Source organism: Marmota monax, unplaced genomic scaffold, assembly GCF_021218885.2.
Source record: "Marmota monax isolate L192 unplaced genomic scaffold, Marmota_monax_Labrador192_F-V1.1 WCK01_AAM20220418_F8-fsc00211, whole genome shotgun sequence".
NCBI classification, from domain to species: domain Eukaryota; kingdom Metazoa; phylum Chordata; class Mammalia; order Rodentia; family Sciuridae; genus Marmota; species Marmota monax.
In genome coordinates this window covers 1147478-1173926 of record NW_026694080.1, presented here as the reverse complement: position 1 = coordinate 1173926, position 26449 = coordinate 1147478, and the positions used below count along the sequence as shown (strand labels likewise).

The window sequence follows — 26449 nt, the reverse complement described above, 5'->3', positions numbered from 1 at the left end:
TTTTTTTCCTCACATCTTCATACATGTGTTTTGTTTTTATTTTTCTTAACAGGGAGCCCATGGCCAAGATAGATGAGGGCCCAGCAGCCCCAGTGGGTGGAGGTGCTGCCCGACTCCGCTTTTTCTCCATGAAGAGGACAGTATCTCAGCAGTCATTTGATGGTGTCTCATTGGATAACAGTGGCCCCGAAGACCGGATTTCAGTGGACAGTGATGGCAGCGATAGCTTTGTGATGCTCTTGGAGTCTGGTATGTGGGAGCAAAGTTGCCTAAATACAAAGGGGTTCTCTCTGCTGCCAGTATTAAAGCCAGCGGGATTCAAGAGGAACAGAGATTTCATAATATATACACTTTCTTAATCAAAACAAAAAGGAGAGAAAAAATTTAGTAGATTTGTGGCTCTGGCTTTATCTCAACATCTTCTAGGTTATTACTTAATACTTGACCTTTATCACAGAAAGGGATTCAAATCAAAGGATAAATCATTAGTCTTAGAACTATGTAGTTATTTCGGGGATCAGTTCTGTATTTGTTATCAATGGTGTGAGTTTTTTTTTTTTTTTTCCTTCAGTACTGGGGATTGAACCAAAGAGTGTTTTACCACTGAACTATATCCCCTTATCTTTTGATTTTTTTATTTTGAGACAATATCTTGTTAAATTGCCTAGGCTAGCCTTAAACTTGCAGTCCTCCTGCCTCAGCCTCTAAGTCACTAGGATTATGAGTATGTGCCACTGTGCCTATATAGTTTATTGTTGGAAAGTATTTAGAAGCTTTTTTTTTTTTAAGAAGCTTTTTGTCTTTAGAAAATGAGTAACTTTTAGGAATTAAATCTATCTCCTCTAAAAGTTACACTGGTTCTCTTAGCTTATTGACTTAAAATGTCCCTTGAGGGCTGGGGATGTGGCTCAAGTGGTAACGTGCTCGCCTAGCATGCGCGGGGCGCTGGGTTTGATCCTCAGCACCACATAAAATAAAATAAAGATGTTGTGTCCACTGAAAACTGAAAAATAAATATTAAAAAAAATTGTTTCTCTCTCTTTAAAAAACAAAAACCAAAAAACAAAAAAAAGTCCCTTGAGACCCTTGAGAGCATCTAAAGAGAATGTACTATTTCTTCCTTTATTTATTTATTTTTATCAGATATCGACTAATTATAGTTGTACATGTATGGGGTACAAAGTGATGCTATGACGTGCACAGTGTCAAGTTTTGCATCGAGTTAACTAACATATTCATTATCTCTGGTCTAACTGAAACATTGTGTCCTTTGACTAACATCTCTTCATCCCTCTACTAGCCAGCCCCTGGTAACCAGCCTTCTGCTTTCTGATTCTTTGTGTTAAATTATTTCAGATTATACATGTAAGTGAGAATATGTGGGTTTTGGCTTTCTGTGCTTGGCTTATTTCATTTGGGCGGATGTTCTTCAGGTTTCTTCAGATTGTCACAAATGACAGGATTTCCTTCCTTTGAAAAGCAGAATAGTATTCCATTGTATACATGTACCATATTTTCTTTATCCATTCATTAGTTGATGGGCACATACAGGTTGATTCCATAACTATCTCTTGTGAATGGGACTATAGTAAACATGGAGTTTAGATATACCTTCAACATGCGATTTCAAGTCCTTTGGATATATACCCAGAAGTGGTATTTCTGGATCATATGGTAACTCTATTTCTAGTTTTTTTGAGGAACCGCCATCTTGTTTTCCATAATGTCTGTATTAATTTACATTCCCACTAATTACTCTTTCACCTGTTTCTTATCTTTGTACCCATGATTGAACCCAGGGGTGCTTTACCACTGAGCTATATCCCTAGCCCTTTTATAGTTTTATTTTGAGAGGAGGTCTTGCTAAATTTCTGAGGTTGGCCTTGAACTTGGAATCCTCCTGCCTCAGTCTCCTGAGTTGCTGGGATTACAGGTATGTACCACTGTGTCTGGCTCTTTCATCTTTTTGATAATAGCCATCTGACAGGTGTGAGGTGATACCTCATTTTGGTTTTAATAAGATAATGCTCTGTTTCCTAAGGTAGGTTGTGCATACACATGTTTACTTTGTTTTAATTATTTTTAACTTTGGAAAGATTTAAACATGTATAAAAGTAGACAGAATAAAATATTGAACCCTCATATGGCCATTACCTTGCTTCAGCATTAAGAACTCATGGCCATTCTTGTTTAGTATATACCACTACCTATTTCCCTCCATCAGATTTTTTTTCCAGCAGTAGGGATTAGACCCAGAGGCACTGTGCCACTTGTGCTATGTCCCCAGCCCTTTTGTTTTTTGAGACAGGGTCTCACTAAGTTGTTGAGAGATTGGTCTTAAACTTGGGATCCTGCCTCAGCCTCCCTAATAGTTGGGATTAAAAAGGTGTGCACCACTGCTCCTGGTTCATCCCAAATTATTTTGAAGCAGATCCCAAACATATAATTTTTATCCATAAGTATTTTCAATTTGTGCATTGAAAATATTGTGGTACAGTGCCACATAAAATTGTGGCAAAATATACATAAAGTTGACCGTCTTAACCCCTTATGAATGTACTGTTCAGTGGTGCTGAGTACATACATTCTCACTGTCGGGCAACCATCGCCATCATCTGTCTCCAGACTACTTTTTACCTTGCGCATCTGAAACTCTGTACTCATTAAACATTTATTCCTCATTCCTGCCTATGGCACCCACCATTCTACTCTCTATCTATAAATCTGGGGAGTTTAGATACCTGATATTAGTATTAGTTATATAGTGTTTGTCTTTTTTGTGATTAACTTATTCTACTTAATGTAATACCCTTAAGGGTCTTCTTTGTAGTCTTCTTGTTGGCAATAGTAAATGTCAGAATTTTTTATTTGTTTTAATTAGTTATACATGTCAGTAGGATGCATTTATGCACTTTGATATATCATTCACAGATGGGATATAATTTCTTATTTTTCCGAGTGTACATGTTATAGAATCATATTGGTCACGTAGTCACATATATATACATAAAGTAATAATGTCTGTTTCATTCTACTGTCTTTCCTATCCCCACATTCCCTCCCCTCCCCTCCCCTCCCATAACTTCCCTCTACCTAATCTAAGGTAATGCTATTCTTCTTTAATGCCGCCTGCCTTATTGTGAATTAGCATCCACATATTAGAGAAAACATTCAGCCTTTGGTTTTTGGGGATTGCTTATTTTGCTTAGCGTGATTTTCTCCAACGCCATCCATTTACTGGCAAATGCCATAATTTTATTCTTCTTTAAAATTGAGGAAAATTCCATTGAGTATGTATACCGCATTTTCTTTATTCATTCATCTATTGATGGACACCTATTTTGGTTCCATAGTTTAGCCATTGTGAATTGAGCTGCTACAAACATTGTGGTGGCTGCATTACTGTAGTATGCTAATTTTAAGTCCTTTGAGTAAAAACCTATGAGTGGGATGACTGGGTCAAATGGTGGTTCCATTCCAAGTTTTCTGAGGAATCTCCATACTGCTTTCTAGAATGGTTGCACCAATTTGCTGTCCCGCTAGCAATATATGAGTATGCCTTTCCCCCCACATCCTCGCTAATATTTGTTGCCTGTATTTTTGATAATTGCCATTCTGACAGGAGCGAGATGAAATCTTAATATAGTTTTGATTTGCATTTCTCTAATTGCTAGAGATATTGAACATTTTTTCATATATTTGATGATTGATTGTATTTCTTCTTCTGTGAAGTGTCTGTTCAGTTCCTTAGCCCATTTAGAATTTTCTTCCTTTTTAAGGCTAAATACTCTTCTATTATATGGATGTGCCACGTTTTATTTATCTAGTCATCCATCAACGGATAGATTACTTCCATTTACAGATTTTAATACATGTGACCAAATAATCATTGTTGAGATTTTGAAAATAAGCAATTATTTCTTAAATTAATCAAATATCTATCTAGTCTTCAAATTTCTAGTTATCTCATAAGTGTCATAACCGTTTTGTTTTTACAGTTGTCATTGTTTTTAAAGGTTGTATTCAACTAGAATTTTTTGACTTTTGAACTCTCTTGTTGTCTGTCTCACACAGAATCTCGTCCAGAATCTGTTCCATCAGGATCCCTTCCAGGTGTCTTGGATGATGCTGTTCAAGGGAGCCCTGTTGTAGATAGTTTTGGCCAGCGTTCTCCAGGGGCCAACAGTTCAGTATCACCCAGTGGTGAAGACCTCGTCCTTCATTCGGTTAGCTGCTCCACTTTCTTAGATGTAAAGGGTAGGCTCTGGGTTGGAAGTGTGGGACTCAGAACTCAGGGAGTTTCCTTTGACAGGTCTCAGTTTTGGTTCTGAAGGTGAATGAAGTGTCTGTTGGGATTGAGGTACGTGGTGAGGACCTGACTGTAGCCTTGCAAGCAGAGGAACTGACCCTACAGCAGCTAGGCACCGTGGGACTCTGGCAGTTCCTACAAGGACAGTGCCCAGGTAAGGACGGCTGCCATTCTAGCAGAGCTGGTAAGTTTTGTCTAGAGCAACCAGAGGTTAACTGGCACCTGTTCCTGTGTTCTAAGGGCAGCTGCCCTAATGCCAAGCTCTTAGTCCTTTTCTTCAGCACCCATTAGAGGGAGGAAAAAACCCCAATGAAGTCTCTTTAGGTATAAACAAACACAATAATGATGAACCTCTGCACGCATACCTAGTTTAATAAATACACAGTACATTACCTTTGAAGTCCTGGAGCCCCTTTCCTGAATCTTTCTTTCCACTGTCCCTGTGTCCCTATGTTGTCATAGGTAAACACTATCCTAAAATTTGTGTTTATAATTTTCTTGGTTTACCTTTATAATTTTCCACATGAGTTTATATCAGTATATTATTTAGCTTTGCAGGTTTTTGAGTTTTTTCCAAGTGGAATCACAATGTGTGATTTTGTTGCTTGCTTCTTGCTTCTTTAATAAACTATGAGGGCTGGTGTTGTGGCTCAGTGGTAGAGTAGTCGCCTAGCACATGCGAGGCCCTGGGTTCGATCCTCAGTGCCACATAAAAACAAATAAATAAAGATATTGTGTCCAACTAAAAAATAAATATTAAAAAAATGATATTCTTGAAAGTCTATGTTATTAGCAATAGTTCATTCATTTTCACTACTATATAATATCCTAGTATATAGATATACTATCCTTTTCTCTCTCTCTCTCTTTCTTTTCTCTTTTTCTTTTTCTTCTTCTTTTTTTTTGCAGTACTGGGAATTGAACCCAGGAACGGTCTACCACTGAACTAAACCCTAGCCCTTTTTTATTTTTCACTTTGACTAGCTCTCTGGCCTTGATCTTGAAATCTTTCTGCCTCAGCCTCCCGAGTAGCTAGGATTACAGGCATGTGCCATCACACTGAACCCTTTTGCTTTTTAAAAACAGCTTTATTGGGTACAATTTGCATAGTAAAAAATTCTCTTTTTAATTGTACACTTCAATATATTTTAGTAAATTTATGGAGTTGTATAACCATTATCACAACCTAATTTTAGTGTATTTCAATCACACCCCAAATATCCCTTGTACCCACTCACTAATTACATCCATTTGGGTTATTTTTCATTCTTTTGGTATTTGGAATAGGGTTGCTATGAACATCCTTATATGTGTCCTGGCGTATGGGTTTAAGAGTTTCTCCAGGGTTATATTCCTAAGAATATAATTTCTAGATCATTTGGGTAGGTGCAACTTCAGCTTCACTAGATCATGCTACATTATTTTTCAGAATGGTTATCTCAATTTGCAGTTTCATAAATATGTAAATTGTTCCACATCCTTGGCTAAATCTGAGATCATTTTTTATGGAGTTTTGGAGAGATGAACATAGACTCTGCTTGACTTTGTCAGTGAGAAACGAGAACAAGACTTCAAATTTAGTAGAGTTGAGAGTGTTGTTTCAAGAGCTTTCCCTTAGCCCTGGCCTAGTATGTCAGATTCAGAGGAGGCCAGTTTTTTGTTGGTCCTTTGCCTTTCTTCCACCCTGAGGGGCATTTAGCAAAGTAGCTCAGCCTGAAGCGCTCTTGTTAACTCTCCCACCTCTGCCTGCAGTCTAGCTCACAGTGAATATTATTTTTCTTGATTTAAATTTCACATAAAGCATGTTACAGAGGGGAAACATGATAATGGCTGGTCACAACTCTTGTTTACTTTCTACCACAGCAGCACAGTGATGAAATGCGGGAAGCTTGACCCTGAAAAATCTGACCGTAGTATCACCTGTATTTGAAATCAGACCACCTGACTTCAGTCTTATCCGTGCTGCTTACTAGTTGTGCAGCTTTGGGAAAGCTATTCTCTGTAAGAGGGAATGATGCTAACACTTTTGGCATAGGGTTGCTATGAATGGTGAAGGATGTAAAGTGCTCATAACAGTTCCCAAGTTAATTAATATGTTTTCCTTGTGTTTCTTTGCAAAAGGTACAAGCTTTCAGGAATCCTCAAGTTTGAAGACTGACAACATCAGGCCAGCCTTAGGCCTTCGCTTTGAGGTGGGGCCTCGTGCAGCTGTTCATTCCCCACTGGCTGCACAAAATGGCTTCCTGCACTTCTTACTTCGAGGCTGTGATCTTGAGCTGCTCACTTCGGTGCTCAATGGCCTGGGGCCCTTTTTGGAGGATGAGGAAGTCCCAGTGGTGTTCCCCATGCAGATTGAGCTCCTGAACTCCAGTATCACACTAAAGGTGAGAGGACTTGGGTGTTTGCCTTAAACTTTGTCAGGCAAGAAATTCTGGTAATGACAGTTGTTATCATTTTCCCTTGACCCTGTAAAATGTAGTGAGGTTCAGGTGAGGAAATGCATATTAACGTTTTCTGTCAGTGTTTTAGTAGTATATATATTGAAGTAAAAGGGCCTGGGTTGGGCTGGGGATGTAGCTCAGTGGTAGAATGCTTGTCTGATTATGTGTGAGGTCTTGGATTCCAACACACACACACACACACACACACACACACACACACACGGGCCTGGGTTCAGGTAGGGAGAGAAACACTGTCTCTAACTCTAACCCTGTCTTCGGCATAAAACAGAACCAGGCATAAGCTTTCAGGTTATCTGATCCTCAGTTTTGTGATCTCCAGAATGGGACTCAGTTATTTCTCTCATACCTTGCAAGAATATATGGAGAACCAGTGGCATGAAGTTGCTTTAGACTGAATGGTAGAAGCATGAGTTGTGTTACCTCACTTGCTCTGAGCTATCTGGGGGCATCATGTGGTCCTCTCTTTCCTGCAGGATGATATCCCCCCCATCTATCCAACTTCCCCAGGCCCTGTCCCCATCACTGTGGCCATGGAGCATGTTGTGCTGAAGAGGAGTGATGATGGCGTGTTCCACATTGGTGGTGAGTTGGGCTCATCAGCCTTTTGACCTCTCTGCCTTATTTCCCCCCATAAGTGAATAGATGACAGTCAGGAACTGTGGTCATTGGCAGTAGTTTTTCACTTAGAACCTTTACTTTTTTCTCCAGCTGCTGCTCAGGACAGACCATCAGCTGAAGTACCTAAAAGTGAGAAGAAGCAGCCCCTCAAAGAACAGCTATTTCTGGTGCCCACAGGAGAGGTTTTTAGACAACAGGTAAGGACCCAACTGGACAGAACCTTCCCATAAACAAGTAGGGGCTGTACTTGTGAAAGTTAAGAAAAGCCAGAGGGCTGAAAAGCTTGCTTATGTTGTGAGCACCTGGGTGGTTCGTTCTCCTGTTCCCTAGCAGCAGCTTCTGGAATTGCTGGCCAGAGGACGTAAGCCAGGAGCTGGAGGCGAGTGGTTGCTGTCCCTGAACTGATGGACGCTGAAAAGGGAGTTAGGTTCTTGGAGGAGATCTGGCTGAGGTCTCTTGATCAGTGACTTGACCTGTGGATTTTTCTGCTTGAATTCTTCCTTCCTGCTGTCTTTACTGGCTATTATTGCAAGGTGATATTACCATATTCATTAACTGTGAACTGCTTATTATTCCTCAGGTGAATGAACTGCCTACCCTACAAAAAGAACTTATAGAAACTAAACAAGCATTGGCCAGTGCTAACCAGGATAAAGAGAAACTTCTTCAGGAGATTAGGAAATATAACCCCCTCTTTGAGCTCTGATAGCAGAGGCTCAGCCGTCTGTGCCAAGGAGAGAAGAGATCACCAGCAGTAGCACCACCTGGGACAGAGGGCGTCTTCCAGCACTGGAATGATCCGCTGAGGATGCAAGAGGGACCGGGTGTGCTCTGTGCACGCCTCCTGGGTGCACTTTCCGCTAGCTTTTCTAGCTTGGATAGAGGATAGGGCAAAGCTTGACTGCATCCCAGGAAACTGGGGTCGCTTTGTACGTGGCTCAAGCATCATTTGTTGCCTGTATAAAGCTAAAGCCTTTTGGCCTTCTGCACACTAGGTGGAATCTTCTCCACACGGTAGGGCCATTTCATTTCTTGGTTTCATGGTGGAGATTTTTGCTTCCTTCACAGCCTGTGTGAACAATTGAAAGTACCCATTTCCTCAGCCACCCACAGACCCACCAAAGATCTCGTGTCCCAGAGCTTCCTGCAGCAGACCTGAAAAGTTGTTGACCAGAACTTTATAGTGGAAGAGAACAGGAAATAGCTCAGCAAGGGGAGGGTGGGTAGAGAGGCACAAGAATAAGGGAGACCCGGACTCTGCCTGCTTTGGAATGGGAATCAGGCTCAGATCAACTTGGCAGATGTTACAATCAGATTTTTCAGGGTCAAGCTTCCTTTTGTTTTAATTTCATCATTGTGATGCTGTGGAAGAAAGTAAACAGCAGTTGTGACTAAGCCATATCATCTTTCCTTTCTGTAACATAATTTATTTGAAATTTAAATCAAGAAAAAAATGTTCACTCTGAGCTAGGGTGAGGGCAAGATGAGGTACGGTAAATATGGGAGCCCTCTAGGCTCCTGAGCCCTCCAGGCTCCTGCCCCTCTTCTGCAGTTGCACCTGAGAAGTCAACTCCTCTGTCTTCCTGAGGTTCATGGTCATCTTCTTTCCCAGCATCCTGATTTTGCTCACCTGAGCACTTGGTCATTTGGGAACTGAAAATGTGTTTAAATCTTAATTAACATAAACATCTCAACCTGTTGCCTCTCACTCCCCTCTATTACTATGGCTTTTAAAAATCATGTAATTTTGATGTAAGTAAAAAACAACAGCAACAGCAGCAGCAGCAGCAAAAACCCCCTTCCATATATCTGGATTTCCCTTTCCTAATTCTTCAAAACTCTGCCTTCATCCCTACCTCTGTGGTATGGTTCAGGCTGTGTCAATTTGACAGAAGTTATCAGCTAACTCACCTTGATTTAACAAGATGGTAAAATAGTGAAGTAGTGATATCACTGAATTCTTAATTGAACATAACCTATTGGAAGAGAAGTAAATGGTTTCTTTTATAGGAAATCATGCTTAATTTATATACTCTGGTTTTTTGAGGATAAAAAGAAACATGGGAATAAGATCTAATTTGTTGAGACTTTTAAGGACTTTAGTTAAATTTCTCCACTAAGGCAAATTTTAAAATATCAGTTACTATCAGATTGTGGGAATTTGTCATTCTTGGGACAGAAATTAAAGACTTGGGACTAAAGAAACATTTTTCTGGAGAGAATGTTAGCAGGGGAAGTTTCCTAAGGGTCAGTGATTGATTCAGTGTTAAGATTCTTATAAACGACCTAAATGTAGGTCTTGACAATGCAATAAAATGTTGCCGCTTCCATACGATAAAAGGTAGACCAGAAGAGATGGAGACAGACGACAACAAACCCCCACAAAGTCATGGACAGATCACAACTAGCAGGGCTGTGAATACTCAAAAAAGTGTCAAGTGAAGTTTGGCACAGTCAGTGTGAGGGAATGGGTTTCTGAAGAATGTTCAGTTGATGGGGCGGTGAGCTCAGGAACGCCAGCAAAGCACTGCTGAGCCGGGGATCGATGTGCTACAGTGGCCCGAGCCTAGCTCCTCAGCATGACCAGGAAGGGGTGCAAACACCACTGTACCTCATGCAGACTGTGGGTACATCTTAAATGATCTGTGTATCTCTAGAGACCTTATTTATCAAGTATACGGTGAAGGGAGGAAAGGTCCAGAGAATAGCAAAAATATTCTGCATGACACATCTTTTAAGATGTGGACTGTGTTCAACAAGAATGAAAACAGAGTGTTTGCTCACGTATCCAGGCGGGAGCAAGGATCCAGTCCTGAAATTCTAGCTTTAAGGCTCTGCCTCATCACCTTGGTTAAAAGAATTGGGAAACCTGATTGTTTTAAGAAGGGTCACCTGCAGAATCTAAGTGTGAATGCAGAAGGCTTAAAAGGAATCCCTGTACGATTGTCCCCCAAAGGGAATGATGTGAAACTGGGGCTGTTCTGTGATCAACAACTGAGAGGTGACATCCCTCCTCAAAGTCCCTGTAGTGCTTTTTTCAAGGGCAGGACGTTGAGCTGAGTAGATCACTAGTCCTCTCAAGTGTGCATTTCTGATGTTCTTGGAGGAAACTAGAGGGATGAGATTCAGTAGCCAGAAAATAGAATTATTCAACCTCAGGCTCCCCTGAAGTCATTTAAAATCACATTCTGATTCTCTTTCTCTGCTTCCTGCCTTGCCCTCTATATTCCTCTGGCATCCCTCCATGCAAAGATGTGTCTAGTAGGCATTGCTTGGTATACCTTTGCCTTAAGCTTAAAGTAGAAACACATCCAGCAAGTACCAAGGCTGACCTCTTAATGGCCAGAGCTGTGTGTTTTCTGGGTTCTCTGAAGGAGTCTGGAATTCTTGTCCATGTGATAAATGGAGTCTTAGAATTTCTGACTTATGTGGCAGCTTGGGCCATTGTCTTGAAATTACCCCTCAAGAAAATGTGGTAGGATTCATTATTCGTTGGAATTTTAGTAAAAATTATCTCGTGTAACTTTATACTCTTATTCATTGGGTGATGATAACCTTTTCATAATGAAGTATGACCTAGTGGTAATCTTCAGAATAAGTTCAAAAGAAAATAACAAGGAAAAGGTAGTGTCAGCCCTTTTGAACTGTTTATGCTTTCTGCTTTGGAACTGCAAGACTGAACCAGAAATAATAGTACCTCAAGAAAATGTCGGGAGGATAGCACCACCATCCCTCAGAGGCTTTGGCTACTGCACATCATCATTTCAGCTATGGAACAACTATATTATCTGTGATCATCAAGATTTCTTGTTTACATGCAGGAACTGGGGATAAGCTTTAGGGCACACAGACTAGAGTGTAAATCCTCTTCACTGGGCTGCAGGGACGATTGGCAATCTCAAATTGTTTTCAACTCGCTGGAATAATTAACTTAGTTTTTGATTTTAAGACAGGAGTGGTTCTATTCATGTGATGGCTGCTTTTTGCTGTATATTTCATTTGACCTTCATTTTGCCATGGCTTCAACCTTTGTGTCTCCTTTTCCATGGTTCTGAAAGCATGGTATCTATGTGGAATATACAAGGGATAACCCTCCCCCAACATACCCCATAACTTAAATGCTTCCACTTAACTAATGCACACTAATTCTTCCTTAGGGGGAAACAGAGTGGTAGAAGATAGTTTGAAGTATTGCCAGATGGGAACTTTCCATTTCAAACCTTTACACTAGGGATTTTCCCCCCATTAACTGTTTCAGAGACTCGGGTGTGATGTACCATCCTTTCAGAGACTAGGGCCTTCTGCCTCATTGTTCCCCCAGCCAGAACAGGAATATTCCATTCATTTCTGGTAGGATAGCACAGTAGATATTATGGAAAGTATTTTGTTTCCTGTGGCACTAGGGGAAACACTCAGACAACCTGCAAGAGTGAGGCCTTGCTAAGTGGCCGGACTTTGATTTTCCTTACTTGTTATTTATCGTTTCAGCTTATCCAATATCTCTAATGGTGATAGGTAAAGTTCCTATAACTGTTTAAAAAAAATTTCCTGTTAGAGTGGAAAGACGTCTTTTTACTCAGTTTATTCATTTTTAGTCAAGATTTAGCCTGACTTGTAGCATTTCTTTGTGAAGAAATGTCTTCACTGGCTAAGTATGTGCTTAAAGCCGTGAGTTTTTAATGTAAGATACTAAAAGTCAGATGTGTCCCAGTTCATGAGTTCAAGCTGTTTCCCCCACTCAGGGTGCTAAACAGAATTGGAATCTTAAAGTCATGCTCAGGAAAGCTTTGAAAGACAACAGCCTCAAAATCCTTCTCCCTATGACACTGAACGGTAGATGTAAAGAATTCTGGGGGATTGCCAAGTACATACAGTGGCCTTATTACTGCTAATCACTGTCAAGGAAAGGTCACTCGCTCCATTCCCCTCTGTTTGAGGAAAACAATGAGAATGTATGCAACAAACTGGAATCCTGGTCAGTATTGGGAAATTTTAATGTTGCAACATCTAATCAAACCCTGAGTGTACTGGTTCTGTGAACCATCTGGAAAAAAAAAAAGCATATTAAACTTATTAAACGATATTGTTTGTGGCATACCTGTTTATAGGAGTCTGATTCACATGGGCTTTCTTACATGTTTTTTTTTTAACAGTGTTTGAAGTACTCTTGCATGATTTAAAAATTATACTGGTTCTAATAGAAAATGGGAAGGGCTCACAAATTTTCACAAAAAAGTCAAGACCAGTTTTATTTGGACACCAAAAAAAAAACCAAAAGTGATGAATTTATTCCCATTCCAATCAGCTTGATACAAAATGAATACACATACAGCAAGTTGAAAAAATTTAATGATCACTCACCAAAATCCACAGGAGAATCTTAAATATTAACAAGCACAAATTATTCCACTACTCCTGTAATCACTGTGTCCTTCACAGTAGAGAATTGTAAGTCAAAAGTTTCGGTTGTTTCATCTACTTAAAACCAGACATAAGCCAAGTCTCAGCAAATTTAGGCTTCAATGTGAAACCATCAAAGTTCTCTTGGAAAGGTTTTCTCTCTCTGAAAGCAGCTCCCCTTTCCAGAAGATGCAGAAGGCTCATACACTTCTCTTCCAACTAGCCAAGAGACAGTTAAATACCTCAAAATGCTGTAAGAGGTTCTAAAATTTAGTCAAGGCAAGTATGAAGCAGGCCACATGCCTTCTAGGTGTGTCAGAAACAAGATGGGAGAAAGACATTAAAATCATCATGGATTCCTTGGAGGACAGATACCAAAGCACCAGGGCTGAAAGTCTCACATAACAGGAAGTCTGGAACCAGTACTCCTGTCCATAATTGGCTTTTCCAGGCTTTGGTCTAGAAGAAGATAATTTTTTTGTGCTTCGAGTTGGGGATTTGCCCCTTTGACTTTAACCTCCGAACTGCCTCCCTCATGTGTTTGGGTTGTAGTGGTGGCATTTCTCCCCACTTCTCACACACATCCAGCGCTAAAAAGGGAAAGGGGAAAGCTTCATTATCACACGAGAACTTACTCATTCACCACATAATCCTCCAGAGTCTTTAATTCCTGGTAACCCTTCTTAGGCTTACTAACATTTTCCATTCTGAAGAGAATGCAGCCAAGTATATCATGTTCCTTTAGTATAATGTCCCATACTGAGCTTTATCATAGGCAACCGTTTAAAACATCTCCTGCTTAAAGAAAGATGTCATGAGCTAGAGATGAGCAATGGGAAGTAGCCAGGTTTTTAGCTTGATAGAAAAGAGCAGTTCCCAGGGGTGACAAAATCAGGGATAACTTACCACACTACACTGCTCAGTTCTGGTGACTGCTCTTTTTGTATATTTTTGGCAGCAGAAACGAGGTCTGCATGTGAATAATACAACATCTGCTTCTGTCACCCTGGGTTAAGAACAGGAATCAGGGAGAGGTGTTTCCTAGATGATTCCTTGACCCCTAGTATTTGAACTTTTAAGAAATAGTGGTCAAGCTCTACTGAATATAAGGCTTCCAGTATAGTGAACTTCCAATGCAAATTAACTCCCACGGGTACTTTGGTAAGTTCCTCAGTGTAAATGTTCTTGAAAATAAGACTAACACAGGTACAGTCCTGTACATGTAACCAACACTACTCACCTTCTTCAACCACCTCCCCGACGAAAACCTTGGAAATACCAGACATAGCAATAACAACATTCTGGGACACAGAGGTGCCAGTGATGGACTGGATCAGCTTAAAAAAAGGACAAAACTAATTAAGATAGTCAAGGACTGGCTTTGGAATACAGTACCAATAAAAAACAGCTTTGTACTGAAAAGGTGTTTACTAAAGGTGGCATGCTAAAATTGAGACAAAGATTCATGTATGTTATGACTTGCTCTCTATGCTCCCTGGCTTACAAAACTGGAACTGATCACATAATTGAAGGGTATGTTATTTTTATTTTCCTGCCTAATTAATCCACCAGTTTGCTGAATATGTTGCTTCAAAATGCTGAGGGTCATAGCTATTGAGCCTGGTTTAGTTTTGACGTGTGGAGATGAAGGGTGGTGGTTCATCCTTACCCTTTTAATGGCCGCCTTAGGGAAAGCTGACCGGCGATACATTTCATATCGGTTCAGCTGCTCCTCAGAAAAGGAAGAAACCAGGATTCTAGACAAAGATTCAAGTAATTAAATTGGCTACTAAGAATGAATGCTGAAGATATTAAATCAATAAAAACGCATCTCTCCATTATGTTAAGCAAAATAAGTCAAACTCAAAAAGTCAAGGGTTTTATATTTTTTCTCATATGTGGAAGCTACCGAGGGAAAATAAAAAGAAAGGGGTGGGAGGAGGGAATCTCATAAAAATCAAAGGGAGGTCAGTAAGGAAAGGGATCAGAGGTGGGAGGTAGGGGGAAGTGCTGGGGAGTGATATTGGCCCAATTATGTTTTTACATTGTGTACATGTATGAATATGTGAATAACAAATCCCATCATGATGTACAACTATAAAGCACCACTAAAAAATCTAGGAACAAAAAAACAAGTTTTGGACATGAAGAAATAAATTCTCAAGGAGTCAATGGCATTAGTCTTGGTGCTTATAAAAAACAGAATTAAAACATTTCTATTACTAAGGAACTTGACAAAGTGTGAAACAATCTCATTTTAAACTTAATGATGTAGGATCACTGTCTCATACTAGATATATGGTGATTTCAGCTTTAGACTCTCTAATTCCACTTTACAGCATTTCACATTGATGGTAAATATTTAATGTATAAACTCATATTCAAACCAGTATTTTCAACACTAACTGATTTACAAGAATTTTTTTTTTTTTTTTTTTTTTTAATACTGGGGACTGAACTCGGGGGCCCTTTACCACCGAGCTATATCCCAACCCCTTCTTATTTATTTATTCATTTTTTAATTTAAATCCTTTTAAAATTATTTATTTATTTTCCCTTCATATTTATTTTTGAGACAGCCTTGCTCAGTTGTCTAGGCTGGTCTCAAACTTGTAATCCTCCTGACTTAAGCCTCCAGAGCAGCTGGGATTACAGGCACATACTGCCATACCCAGTTTAGGAGAAAAATATTTACAAAATATTAGAAAGCAATTAATACTCTTAATACATAAATGGCCAAATCAATTTTAGGAAATGAACAGGAAGTTTACAAAAATATCATAGGCTAATAATATGGAGAAAAAAATATCCTTCACTATTAACTAAGGAAATTAAAAATGATAAAATATTTTTTTTATTTTTTAAATTGATTATTACTATTATTATTGGTACTGAGAATTGAACCCAGGGTCACTTAACCACTGAGCCACATCCCCAGCCCCTCACCCCATTTTTTTAATTTTTATTTTGAGACAGGGTCTCACCAAATTGCTTAGGGCTTTGCTAAGTTGCTGAGTTTGGCTTTGAACTCTTGATCCTCCTGTCTCAGCTTCCCAAATCGCTGAGATTACAGGTCTGTGCCATTGCTCCTGGCAAGAAAACATTTTTTTTTTTTGGAGGGTGAGTACCAGGGATTGAACTCAGGGGGACTCAACCACTAAGCCACATCCCCAGCTCTATTTTGTATTTTATTTAGAGATAGGGTCTCACTGAGTTGTTTAGTGCCTCACTTTTGCTGAGGCTGGCTTTGAACTCATGATTCTCCTCTCTCAGCCTCCTGAACTGCTGAGATTATAGGCGTGTGCCACTGCGCCCAGCAAGAAAACATTTTTTAAAAATTTGAAAATATGTATGGAAAGTCTGAAAAATTTTCATATGTTTGAACTATCAATTATACTTTTAAGAGTTTATCTTAGAGAGTAATAGAAAAATATGCAACAATGTGTCCAAGGATACATCACAGTGTTGTCAAAAGGAAAAAAAAATAACCCAAACAAAATGATTATAAGGATTGGTTAAATTATGATTCATCCACACAATGGAATAGACTTCAACTATTAAAAATGATAACACATGATAGGTGTGATGGTGCATGCCTGTAATCCCAGCTACTTGAGAGGCTGAGGCAGGAGGATTGCAAATTTGAGACCAGTCTGGGCAATTTAGTGAGACCTTGCCTCAAAATGAAAAACTAAAAAAGTGTAGCTCAGTGGTAGAGTTTTCCTATGTTCAATCCCTAGTATGTCAAAAAAAAAAAAAAAAAAAAAAAAAAAAAAAAAAAATGATTTATGGGCATAATTACTGACATAAAAATATTGAGCTCTACCAGTCAAATGCAAAAAATATCTGAAACATATATGTACAAATATTAAACCCAATGTTGTGTGTATGTATGCTTAGAATAAACCCTGGGTGGTAGGCTTATGGGCACTTTTTTCTGTTTTTGTATTTTCTGATTTATTTACAATGAGCTCATACTATTTCAGTCAGAAACTACAGATTTTTTTATACTAGGGATTAAAGTCAGGGGAACTTTACCACTGAGCTACATCCTCAGCCCATTTTATTTTTTGAGATAAGATTCCACTAAATTGCTTAGGGCCCTGCTAAGTTGCTGAGGCTGGCCTCAAACTTGCAACCTTCAGCTTCCAGAGTGGCTGAGATTATAGGCACATACCACCATGCCTGGCTATAATAGTTCTTTTTTTTTGGTACCAGGAATTGATCCCAGAGGTAGTTAATCACTGAGCCACATCCCCAACATTTTTTTATATTTTATTTAGAGATAGTGTCTTGCTGAGTTGCTTAGGGCCTTGCTAAATTGCTGAGGCTGGCTTTGAACTCAGATCCTCCTGCCTCAGCCTTCCAAGACACTGGGATTATAGGCATGAGCTACAACACCCAGCTATAATAGTTTTTTGAAGAACATTATAAACTACATGTTTTGATTACTGACATGAAAAACATTCACCATTTATAATGTCAAAAACATCATAGGGGCCGGGGTTTATGGCTCAGTGGGAGAGAGCTTTCTAGCATGAATGAGGCACTGGGTTTGATCCCTGGGACCACATAAAAATAAAAACAAATAAAATAAAGTTTGTGTCCATCTACAACTAAAAAATAAATAAGTAAATTTAAAAAACCCATCATAGTATTTGTGTTTGAAAAATAAATTATTTAATTTTATTTATGGAATATATACATAGGAAATATAGCATACATATAATATTAGCAGTATATATCTCATGGTGGTAAGAAAATATTTTTTAATTTTATTTATATTTTCTATAATACATTAATTGCCTTTTTTAAAAATCTAAAAAAGGAAAAAAACATTTTTAAAGGCCAAAAAATTATTGAATTTGTGTGGTCATGTTAGAGCCTTGAAATGGGAATGGTTGGAAAGGGACTTACTGCATCTTTTGAATCTCATCTTCATCCACTTTCTGCTTCTTCTCTTTCTTTTCTTTGGTATCTATTTTCAATTTTTTGGCTGTAGGAGTAAGTAATGATGAGTCTTCCCTTTCAACTGCTGTTAAATCTGAAATGTCCTGACTCTTCAGCTGGGAAGACAAAAGAAACCCTATTATATATTTGGCCTACTTTGCAGGCTTGGGCAAGGTTAAAACACATTACAACCACAAATCCATTTATTGAGTAGTTTTTTGGTTCTAGGCACTGACTGTACCATCAGGAGTAAAATACAATATATTTCCTAAAGAAAGATTATAGACCAGCTGTGAAAGAAAACTAGCTAAATAGTCCAGTTTTCCAGTTTAGCTATGATCATAGCTCAGTACCTGTTTATGAAATGTCAAAGATCAAAACAACCACTCTCTCCTGGGCCCCCTCTTCTGACCTTGTTCTTTAAAGGGGATGTCAGCAGCAAAGTCCTCCCCATCCAGCTAGCAATTTTGTCTCTAGAGCTACATATCTCCTTACTGCTAATGATTCCACATGGAAAAAAAAAATAGTAAAAAAAAAAAAAAAAAAAAGGGTCTCTTGTCATCAAAACAATGTTTCTTTCAGTTTGGAACTTTCTTCCTACTTTTCAGTCCCATATCATGCAAATATATTTCCCCTTCCTAGAACAAAAATTTTTTCTTTCCCCCCTTTTTATTGGTACATTATCATTGTACATAATCATGGGATTTGTTACATATTCATACATACACACAATATCACAATACAATTTGGCCGATATCACTCTCTAGCACTTCTTTCCTTCCCTCCTGCCTTCCACCCCAAACTTCCTCTACTGATCCCCCTTTGATTTTCATGGGATCCCCACCCTCCCCACTTTGTTTTCCTTTTCCCTCTGTAGCTTCCACATATGAGAGAAAACATTCGACCCTAGACTTTCTGAGTTTGGCTTATTTTGCTTAACATATGGCTCTCTAGTTCCATGAATTTCCCTATAAATGACATAATTTCATTTTTATTAATGGCTGAATAAAACTCCACTGTGTAGATATACATCACATTTTCTTTATCTGTTCATTTATTGAAGAACACCTAAGCTGGTTCCATAGTTTGGCTACTGTGGATTGGGCTGCTATAAACCCAGGTATGCATGTATCCACAGTGTGCTGACTTTAAATTCTTTAGGATAAATACCACGGAATGGTGTATCTGGGTCACATGGTGGTTCCACGCCTAGTCTTTTTTGGAATCTCCATACTGATTTCCATAGTGGTTGTTCTAATTTATAGTCCAACCAACTGTGTAAAAGTACACCTTTTTCTCCACATCCTTTCCAATATTTATTATTATTTGTATTTTTGATGACTGCCATTCTGCCTGATGTGAGATGAAATCTCAGTGTAGTTTTGATTGCATTTCCCTAATTGCTAATGATGCTGAACATTTTTCATGCATTTGTTGTCCATTTGTATTTCTTCCTTTGAGAAGTGTTTAATTCATTTGCCCATTATTAAATGGTTTATTTTGTGTGTGTGTGGTGTAAAGTTTTTTGAGCTCTCTATATTATTAATCCTCTGTCAGAACAGTAGCTAGGAAAGACTTTTTCCCCCATTCTGTAGATTCTCTCTTCACATTCCTAATTGTTTCCTTGCTGCATAGAAGCTTTTAAATTTTATCCCATCCCATGTATTAACTCTTGGCATTATTTCCTGAGCTTTAGGGGTCCTGTTGAGAAAGTCACTGTCTGTGCCTATGTATTGTAGAATTGATCTTACATTTTCTTCTCGGAGTTGCATAGTTTCTGGTCTAATTCCTAGGTCTTTGATCCATTTTGAGTTGATTTTTGTGCAGAGTGAGAGATAAGAGTCTAGTTTCATTCTTCCTCATATGGACAGTAAGTTTTCCTAGCACCATTTCTTTAAAAGGCTGTCTTTTTTCCAGTGTATGTTACTGGCACTTTAATCAAGAATCAGATGTCTGCATCTGTGTGTGTTTGTCTCTATGTCTTCTATTCTGTACCACTGGTCTATATGTCTGTTTTTTATCTAATACCATACAATTTTGTTACTATAGCTCTGTAGTATAATTTGAAATCAGGTATAATGATGCTTCCAGCATTGCTTTATTCATTTATTTATTTCTAAATTTTTCTTTTTAGATGTTGATGGACCTTTATTGTATTCATTTATTTATATGTGGTGCTGAGAATTGAACCCAGTGCCTCACACATGCTAGGCAAGTGCTCTACCACTGAGCCACAGCTCTAGCCCCCAGCATTGCTTTTTTGACAAAGAATGCTTTAGCTATTCTTGGTCGTGTTCTTACAGATGAAATCAGGAGTGTTTTTTTCTAGTTCTGTGAAGAAGTCATTGGTATATCGAGGAGAATTGCATTGAATCTGCATATTGCTTTTGGCAGTACGGTCATTTAAACAATATTAATTCTGCCTATTTATGAACATGGGAAGTCTTTCTACCTTCTGAGGGCTTCAATTTCTTTCTTCAATGTTCTATAGTTTTCATTGTGAAGGTCTTTCCCTTCATTGGTTAGATTTATTCCCAGGGTTTTTTTTTTTTTTTTAAGCTGTTGTAAATGGAATTGTTTCCTAATTTCTTTCTCAGAAAATTTATTGTTGGCATATAGGAAAGCTATGGATATTTGTATGCTTATTTTGTAACACGTAGACCAGTGGTACAGAATACAAGACACAGAGACAAACCTACACATCTATAGTCATCTGATCCTCAACAAAGGTGCCAAAACATACATTAGAGAAAACAGCCTTTTTAACGATTGGTGCTGAGAAAACTAATTATTTGTTTATTAGCTCTAACAGTCTTTTGGTGGATTTTTTTTTTGGATTAAGTATAGGATCATACTGTCTGCAAACAGTGACAATTTGACTACTTCCTTTCCTATTTTTATTCCTTTTATTTCCTTCTCTTGCCTAATTGCGCTGGTTAGAATTTCTAGCACTATATTAAATAGGAGTGGAGAGAGTAGACATTCTTGACTTGTTCCAGATTTTAAAGGAAATGCTTTTTTAGCTTTTCCCCATTTATTATAAGATTGGTTTTGGGCTTTTCACACATAGCCTTTATAATGTTGAGGTAGGTTCCTTCTATTCATTATTTTTTTTAATGCTTTATCATGAAATGAGTGCTGAATTTTGTCAAAGGACATCTCTGTATCTATCAAGATGAATACATGATTTTTGTCTTTAATTCTATTTATGTGATGAATTACATTTATTGATTTGTATATGTTAAACCATCTTTGCATCTGGAATAAAACCAACTTAGTCATGATGTACAGTCTTCTTAATATGTTGTTGAATGCAATTTGCTAATATTTTATTAACGATTAAGGTCATCAGAGATATTGGTCTGTAGTTTTCTTTCCTTGATGTGCCTTATATGGTTTTGGTATAAGTGTTATACTAGCTTCACAGAATATATTTGGAAGTGTTTCATCCCTTTCTATTTTATGGAAAAATTTGAGAAGCATTGGTATTAGGTATTGTTTAAAGGCCTGATACAATTCAGCTGAGAATCCATCTTGTCCTGTGTTTTTCTTTGTTGGAAGAATTTTATTGCTCCTTCTATCTCATTACAAATTATTGGTCTATTTAGGTTTTCTATGTCCTCTTGATTCAATTTTGGCAGATCATATTTGTCTAGAAATGTATCCATTTCTTCTAGGTTTTCCAAATTTTTGGAAAATATTTTCAAGATAGTCCCTAATGATTTGCTGGATTTCTATGATCTGTGGTGATATCTCCATTTTCATCTGTAATTTTATTAATTTGAATCTTCTTTTTCTTTTGGTTAGCTTGGCTAACAGCTTATCAATCTTGCTTATCTTTTCAAAGAACTAACTCTTTTCTTCATTGATCCTTTATATTGCTCATTGATCTTGGTTCGTTGATTTTGGCTCTCAATTATTTCTTTTCTTCTACTGGTTTGGGAATTGGTTTATTTTTCTTTTTCAAGAGCTTTGAGATGTATCATTAGGTTGTTGATTTGGGATCTTTCTGATTTTTTAATGTAGGAACGCATATCTATCAACTTTCCTCTTAGAACCGCCTTCACAGCATCCCAAAGGTTCTGGTATATTATATCACTATTCTCATTTGTGTCTAAGAATTTTTTTTTTTTTTTTTTGTACCAGGGATTGAACTCAGGGGCACTCCACCACTGAGCCACCTCCATAGCCCTATTTTGTATTTTATTTTATTTTATTGTAGTTGTAGATGGACAAAATGCCTTTATTTTGTTTATTTTTATGTGGTGCTAAGAATCAAACCTAGTGTCTCACATGTGCTAGGCAAGGGCTCTGCCACCAAGCCTGTATTTTGTATTTTATTTAGAGACAGGGCTCACCCCGTTGCTTAGCACCTCACTTTTGCTGAGACTGGCTTTCAACTCACAATCCTCTTGCCTCAGCCTCCCAAGCTGCTGGGATTACAGGCGAATGCCACTGTACCTGGCTGAGTCTAAAAATTTTTAAATTTCTTCCCTGACTTCTATAACCCATTCATCATAGAACAAAAAAATTTTAAAGATTGTTTTGTCTGTTATTATGTATATATCTCCCCCATAACCACTTAACATCATGCTTTATGTTTAATAAATTGGCTTAATAAGAACAAAATCAAACCTAAATTTTGTCCCCCCCCAACTTAATATGGAATTTTAAGTATACCACAAAACTCTTCAATAAGATTTGTCTCCCTTAAAGAGGAACTCAGATCTAAACACACACAGGAATATGGGAGATATGTGGGCATGAACTCTGAATCTATTTTTGGTACTAGGGATTGAACCCAGGGGCACTTTACCACTGAGCTATATCTATACCCCTTTTTATTTTTTATTTTGAGACAGGGTCTTGCTAAGTTGCTTAGGGCCTTATTAAGTTGTTAAGGCTGGCCTTGAACTTGCAATCCTCCTGCCTCAGCCTCCTGTTGCTGGCATTATAGGTGTGCATCATTGAACCCAGCAAGTTTGCATATCTTTGGTGATCTTCAATTTCTTTCTAATACTGATTTATACAAGACTTTTTTTAACTCTGTGCCTCAATTTTGACTGTTTATATTTTCCTAAAAAATTATTCATGTTTTCTTGGATTTTTCACTTTTACTTGGCTTAAACTCAAAAATTAAATTTTCTTTTCCTTTTGGTGGTACTAGAGATCAAACCCAGGGCTTTGGACTTGTTCTGTATCCCTGAGCTATACCCTCAGCTCCTACTTTTTTTGTTGTTGTTGTTGTTTTGGTACCAGGTATTGAACCCAGGGGTACTTTACCACTGAAGCACATGTCCAGCCCTTTTAAAATATTTTATTCAACTGAGTTCTTAGGGCCTTTCCAAGTTGCTGAAGTTTTGAACTCCTGATCCTCAGCCTCCTGAGCTGCTGGAACTACAGACATGTGCCTGTGTACCTGGCTTCCTATGTTTGTTTAAGTGAGAATTCATTAGAATCTATTTTTAACCTTGTTAATTTCTTCATATACTCTTCTGGTTTATTTTGTATGCTTCTGGTTTTATGAATTGGGTGCTTATTTTTAAAATGTGTAAGGCTATGAATTTTTTCTAAAGAAGGTTTTGGTTAAATCCCATAGAATGTAGTGTAGTGTTCTGTTTATTTCTGTAACCTAAGGGCTATTTTAAAAATGGCTTAACAATGTTGGGGGGTTAGTGTTTTCTTTTTTGAAGGAGAAAGTTTTTCACTGTTAATTTCAGGCTTTTTGCAATATATTAATAGGATGTGACCTGTTATGATTTCTACTTTTAGGAATTTGTTTTCTAAGGCCTGGCATGGTAGTGCATACCTATAAATCCCAGCTGCTCAGAAGGATGATAAGGCAGGAGGATTCCAAGTTTGAGGTCAGCCTGGACAACTTAGTGAGACCCTGTCTCAAAATAGGGGTAGTGGTGGTATATTTAGAAGCATTACAATTTCATATCTTTTGGGCGCGGGTTTCTATATATAGTGGACTCTCTTAGCCAACTAAGCCAATTATTCAAAATCTTTCTGTCCTTGAGACCTGTTTAAAGCTTCCTTGTTCACGTAGTTTGGGCACATTTTTCTCTTTTTCTATAAGTTCTTACTTTATATATTTGTTGTAACTTTATGTTCTGAAAGTCTATTTCCATCTAATTTAATGCTAACTTCCTGATTTCTTAAGTCCTTCCTAATTCTAAGACTCAGAGATTCTACCTCCAGAAATGGAACTCAGAGAATGCTGAGATTCTGATCTCCTGACTGATGCTTAGCTAGGCAATATTGCTGAGCTTATGGGTGGCACAAGTGATTACTCTGGGGTTTTAATGCTGTTGCTAGCCCTGGACATTAGTATCCATGTCACTGATAACAGTTAAATGTCCAAAAGGGTAAGAACATGATTTAACCATTAACTCTTTCAAAACCTCCCTTTTTCCAGGTGGGGTGGGCAGAGGCCTGTAAGCCAACAGCCTGGGGAGGTTGAGGTAGGATGAATGCAAGAGGGCACTCTCAGCAACTTAGTTAAGACTCCGTTTCAAAATTAAAAAACAAACAAACAACAACAACAACAAAAAACCGCTGGGGACGGAGGGTGGGGATCAGTGGTTAAGTACCCCTGTGTTCAACCCCCAGTACAAAAACAAAACAAAACAAAACAAAAAAACTAAAACCAAAATCCAAAAAAAAAAAACTCCCTTTAATGGACCTGAGCGACTCTGCCACCTTTAAAGACAAAAACTGCTTAAACAACATCTAAGAGGGACCATATTGTGGTGGAAGGAATGCTCTGAATCTTGGGTTCTAGTTCTTGCACTAAATCTTAGTGTGATATCTGATTCTAGGAAAACCACGAGGCTATTTGAATTCCCTTACAAGTAGCTTTAAAGGCAGTGATCAAAAATACAAACCCAGTGCTTGGCCTCGCAGCAGCTCTAGAGTTCTGTCGTCCCCTCCTACCCACCTTGAGATCGCCGACTTAAGAGTCGTGGTGAGTTTGAGTTCTTCTAGTTTGGCAGAGACTAACCCAGGAAGAAGGGCAAGCTGAATGGACTAGGAAATGTGGGTGCGCGTTACCATATTTCTCTCTTTGTTTCTATACAGTAACATAATCTCGGATTACTTCTCCAGCTTCAACACATCTTCCTACCTCGCCTTCTTCGGCTGCGGCTTCTTTCAAGTCCGCATCTCCGTCTCCATCCGTTTCCTCTGGGATTCCGTCGTTGTCGGTAGTCCCGGGGACACCGGGAGGAACGGTCGTCTCATCTGACTCCCCTGTCTCTCCACCTTTGTCCGCCGGCGACTCTCGGGCATTGTCCATCGCCGCCGGGATTGGAGCAGAGATCTCAGAGCTGTCAGGTGCGGCGCTGCACAGTAGGTCAGGAGCTTACTTCCTGCTGTCGCGCTGCGATGACATCACCCCTACAGCTCAGCGGAGGGGTCATTTTGAAGCGCGCTAAATGACTTGAAGAGCTCTGGCTTTGTGGTAGTGGGAAGAAGAAAAATAGGAAGTGTGCATTCTCCTCTCTAGAAAACCAGCATTTGTGAGGGAGAGTAGTTTTGTTCACTGAAAGACTCATTTTTTTCCTTTCCGCATTTCTAATAATATAATGTTAACCCCTTCCTTAGCCTCTCTCCCTCAGAGTAAAGTTAGGGGACGGGGTTAAAACTCAGTTCCGTTGCATGTTGGTGTCGGGGAATGCAGCTACCTTTGGCTGGCAAACTTTTAAGCAGGGATTCAGGCATGTACCTTCCAATTAGACGGTGGCCGCAGGCCTGTATTTACAATTGAATGGTTAGCATTTCCTTTCTATTTCGCTACCACTTAGGCGGGAGTGGAGATGGGAGAGGGACTGGGAGAGCCGAAGCAGTATTAATCTAATTCATTTATTCACTCCACAACTATTGATCGCTTACTTCGAGTCAGGAACATTGCTAGTATCGTGGATCGACAGACAATTTCTACTGAATCTCATACTTTCTTTTTCTTTTTTTCTCCAGCTCAGCAGTAGTAACCAAACTTAAGATCGAGTGTGGTTTTACAAACCTGACTTTTTCTTTTAAAAATTAGTTTGGTTAATTTCATCAAAACTAGGAAGAAAGCCTACAAAGAGGGAGGTCTCTCTTTTGCACGTTTCACTTAAATGAATCTTTTCATGGAGTGGCAATGATATTTTTTATTTTAAAAATTTCCTGTCTTCCAACATTGAGATACGAGTTGGGCGTTTTATTCACCTGTGTATCACTAGGTCTCCGCATCTACAACATACTTAATGTAGTGTGCTGAATGGGCTAGGAAATGCGGGTGCGCGTTACCATATTTCTCTCTTTGTTTCTGTACTGCCTGGACGAATTACCGTATTTCCAGTCCCGTGAGCTCCTGAAACCTTCGGGGAAGGAGCGCGCTTCTGGAGGCGCGTACAGGTGGGCCCCGTTTGTTCTCTTCCACCTGCTCAGTGGTGCCCACGCGTGACGTTGACACTTCGCTCTGCCCGGCGGGTCGCAGAACAGCCAAGTCCACCTGCGCGGGCCCGCGGAGCCCCGCCCAGCTAGGTGGGCAAGGGGGCGGGGCGCGGGGGCGCGGTGACGCGTGACGCCAGATCCCGGAAGTGACGCGCTCTCGGGGGGGGGAGAGGCGGGGGGGGAGGGGGGTGGTGTCCCCGGCCGGTTTGGGGGGTGCGTTGCCCGGAGACGGAAAGTTTGGGAGCCCGTGCAGGCTTGGCGGCGGCCC

At 39.1% G+C, this 26449-nt stretch overlaps 2 protein-coding genes across 4 annotated transcripts in view; one reads left to right on the top strand and one right to left on the bottom strand.

Moving 5' to 3' along the window:
- Positions 1-12484, top strand: part of Bltp3a (bridge-like lipid transfer protein family member 3A) — a 74907-nt gene extending 62423 nt beyond the window's left edge. For both annotated transcript variants that reach the window (XM_046464392.2, XM_058585587.1), the window contains 7 exons: positions 53-249; positions 4075-4226; positions 4313-4463; positions 6431-6693; positions 7245-7353; positions 7480-7586; positions 7970-12484. In XM_046464392.2, the coding sequence (XP_046320348.1) occupies positions 53-249; positions 4075-4226; positions 4313-4463; positions 6431-6693; positions 7245-7353; positions 7480-7586; positions 7970-8095 (1105 nt within the window). In that variant the 3' untranslated portion in view covers positions 8096-12484. The remainder of the gene's footprint in view (positions 1-52; positions 250-4074; positions 4227-4312; positions 4464-6430; positions 6694-7244; positions 7354-7479; positions 7587-7969) is intronic.
- Positions 12485-12720: 236 nt separating this feature from the next.
- Positions 12721-26260, bottom strand: Taf11 (TATA-box binding protein associated factor 11). Of its 2 annotated transcripts, none has more exons than XM_058585588.1 (6): positions 26076-26260; positions 24869-25197; positions 17707-17855; positions 14459-14546; positions 14030-14144; positions 12721-13379 (listed from the first exon to the last, which is right to left on the bottom strand). In XM_058585588.1, exons 2-6 carry the CDS (start codon positions 25037-25039, stop codon positions 13249-13251), a joined length of 654 nt encoding a protein of 217 aa, XP_058441571.1. In that variant the 5' UTR covers positions 25040-25197; positions 26076-26260; the 3' UTR covers positions 12721-13248. The 2 variants fall into 2 exon arrangements, with proteins under 2 accessions (XP_058441571.1, XP_046320351.1); XM_046464395.2 differs by having other exon boundaries at positions 14030-14126; positions 26076-26254.
- Between the last annotated feature and the right edge of the window lie 189 nt (positions 26261-26449).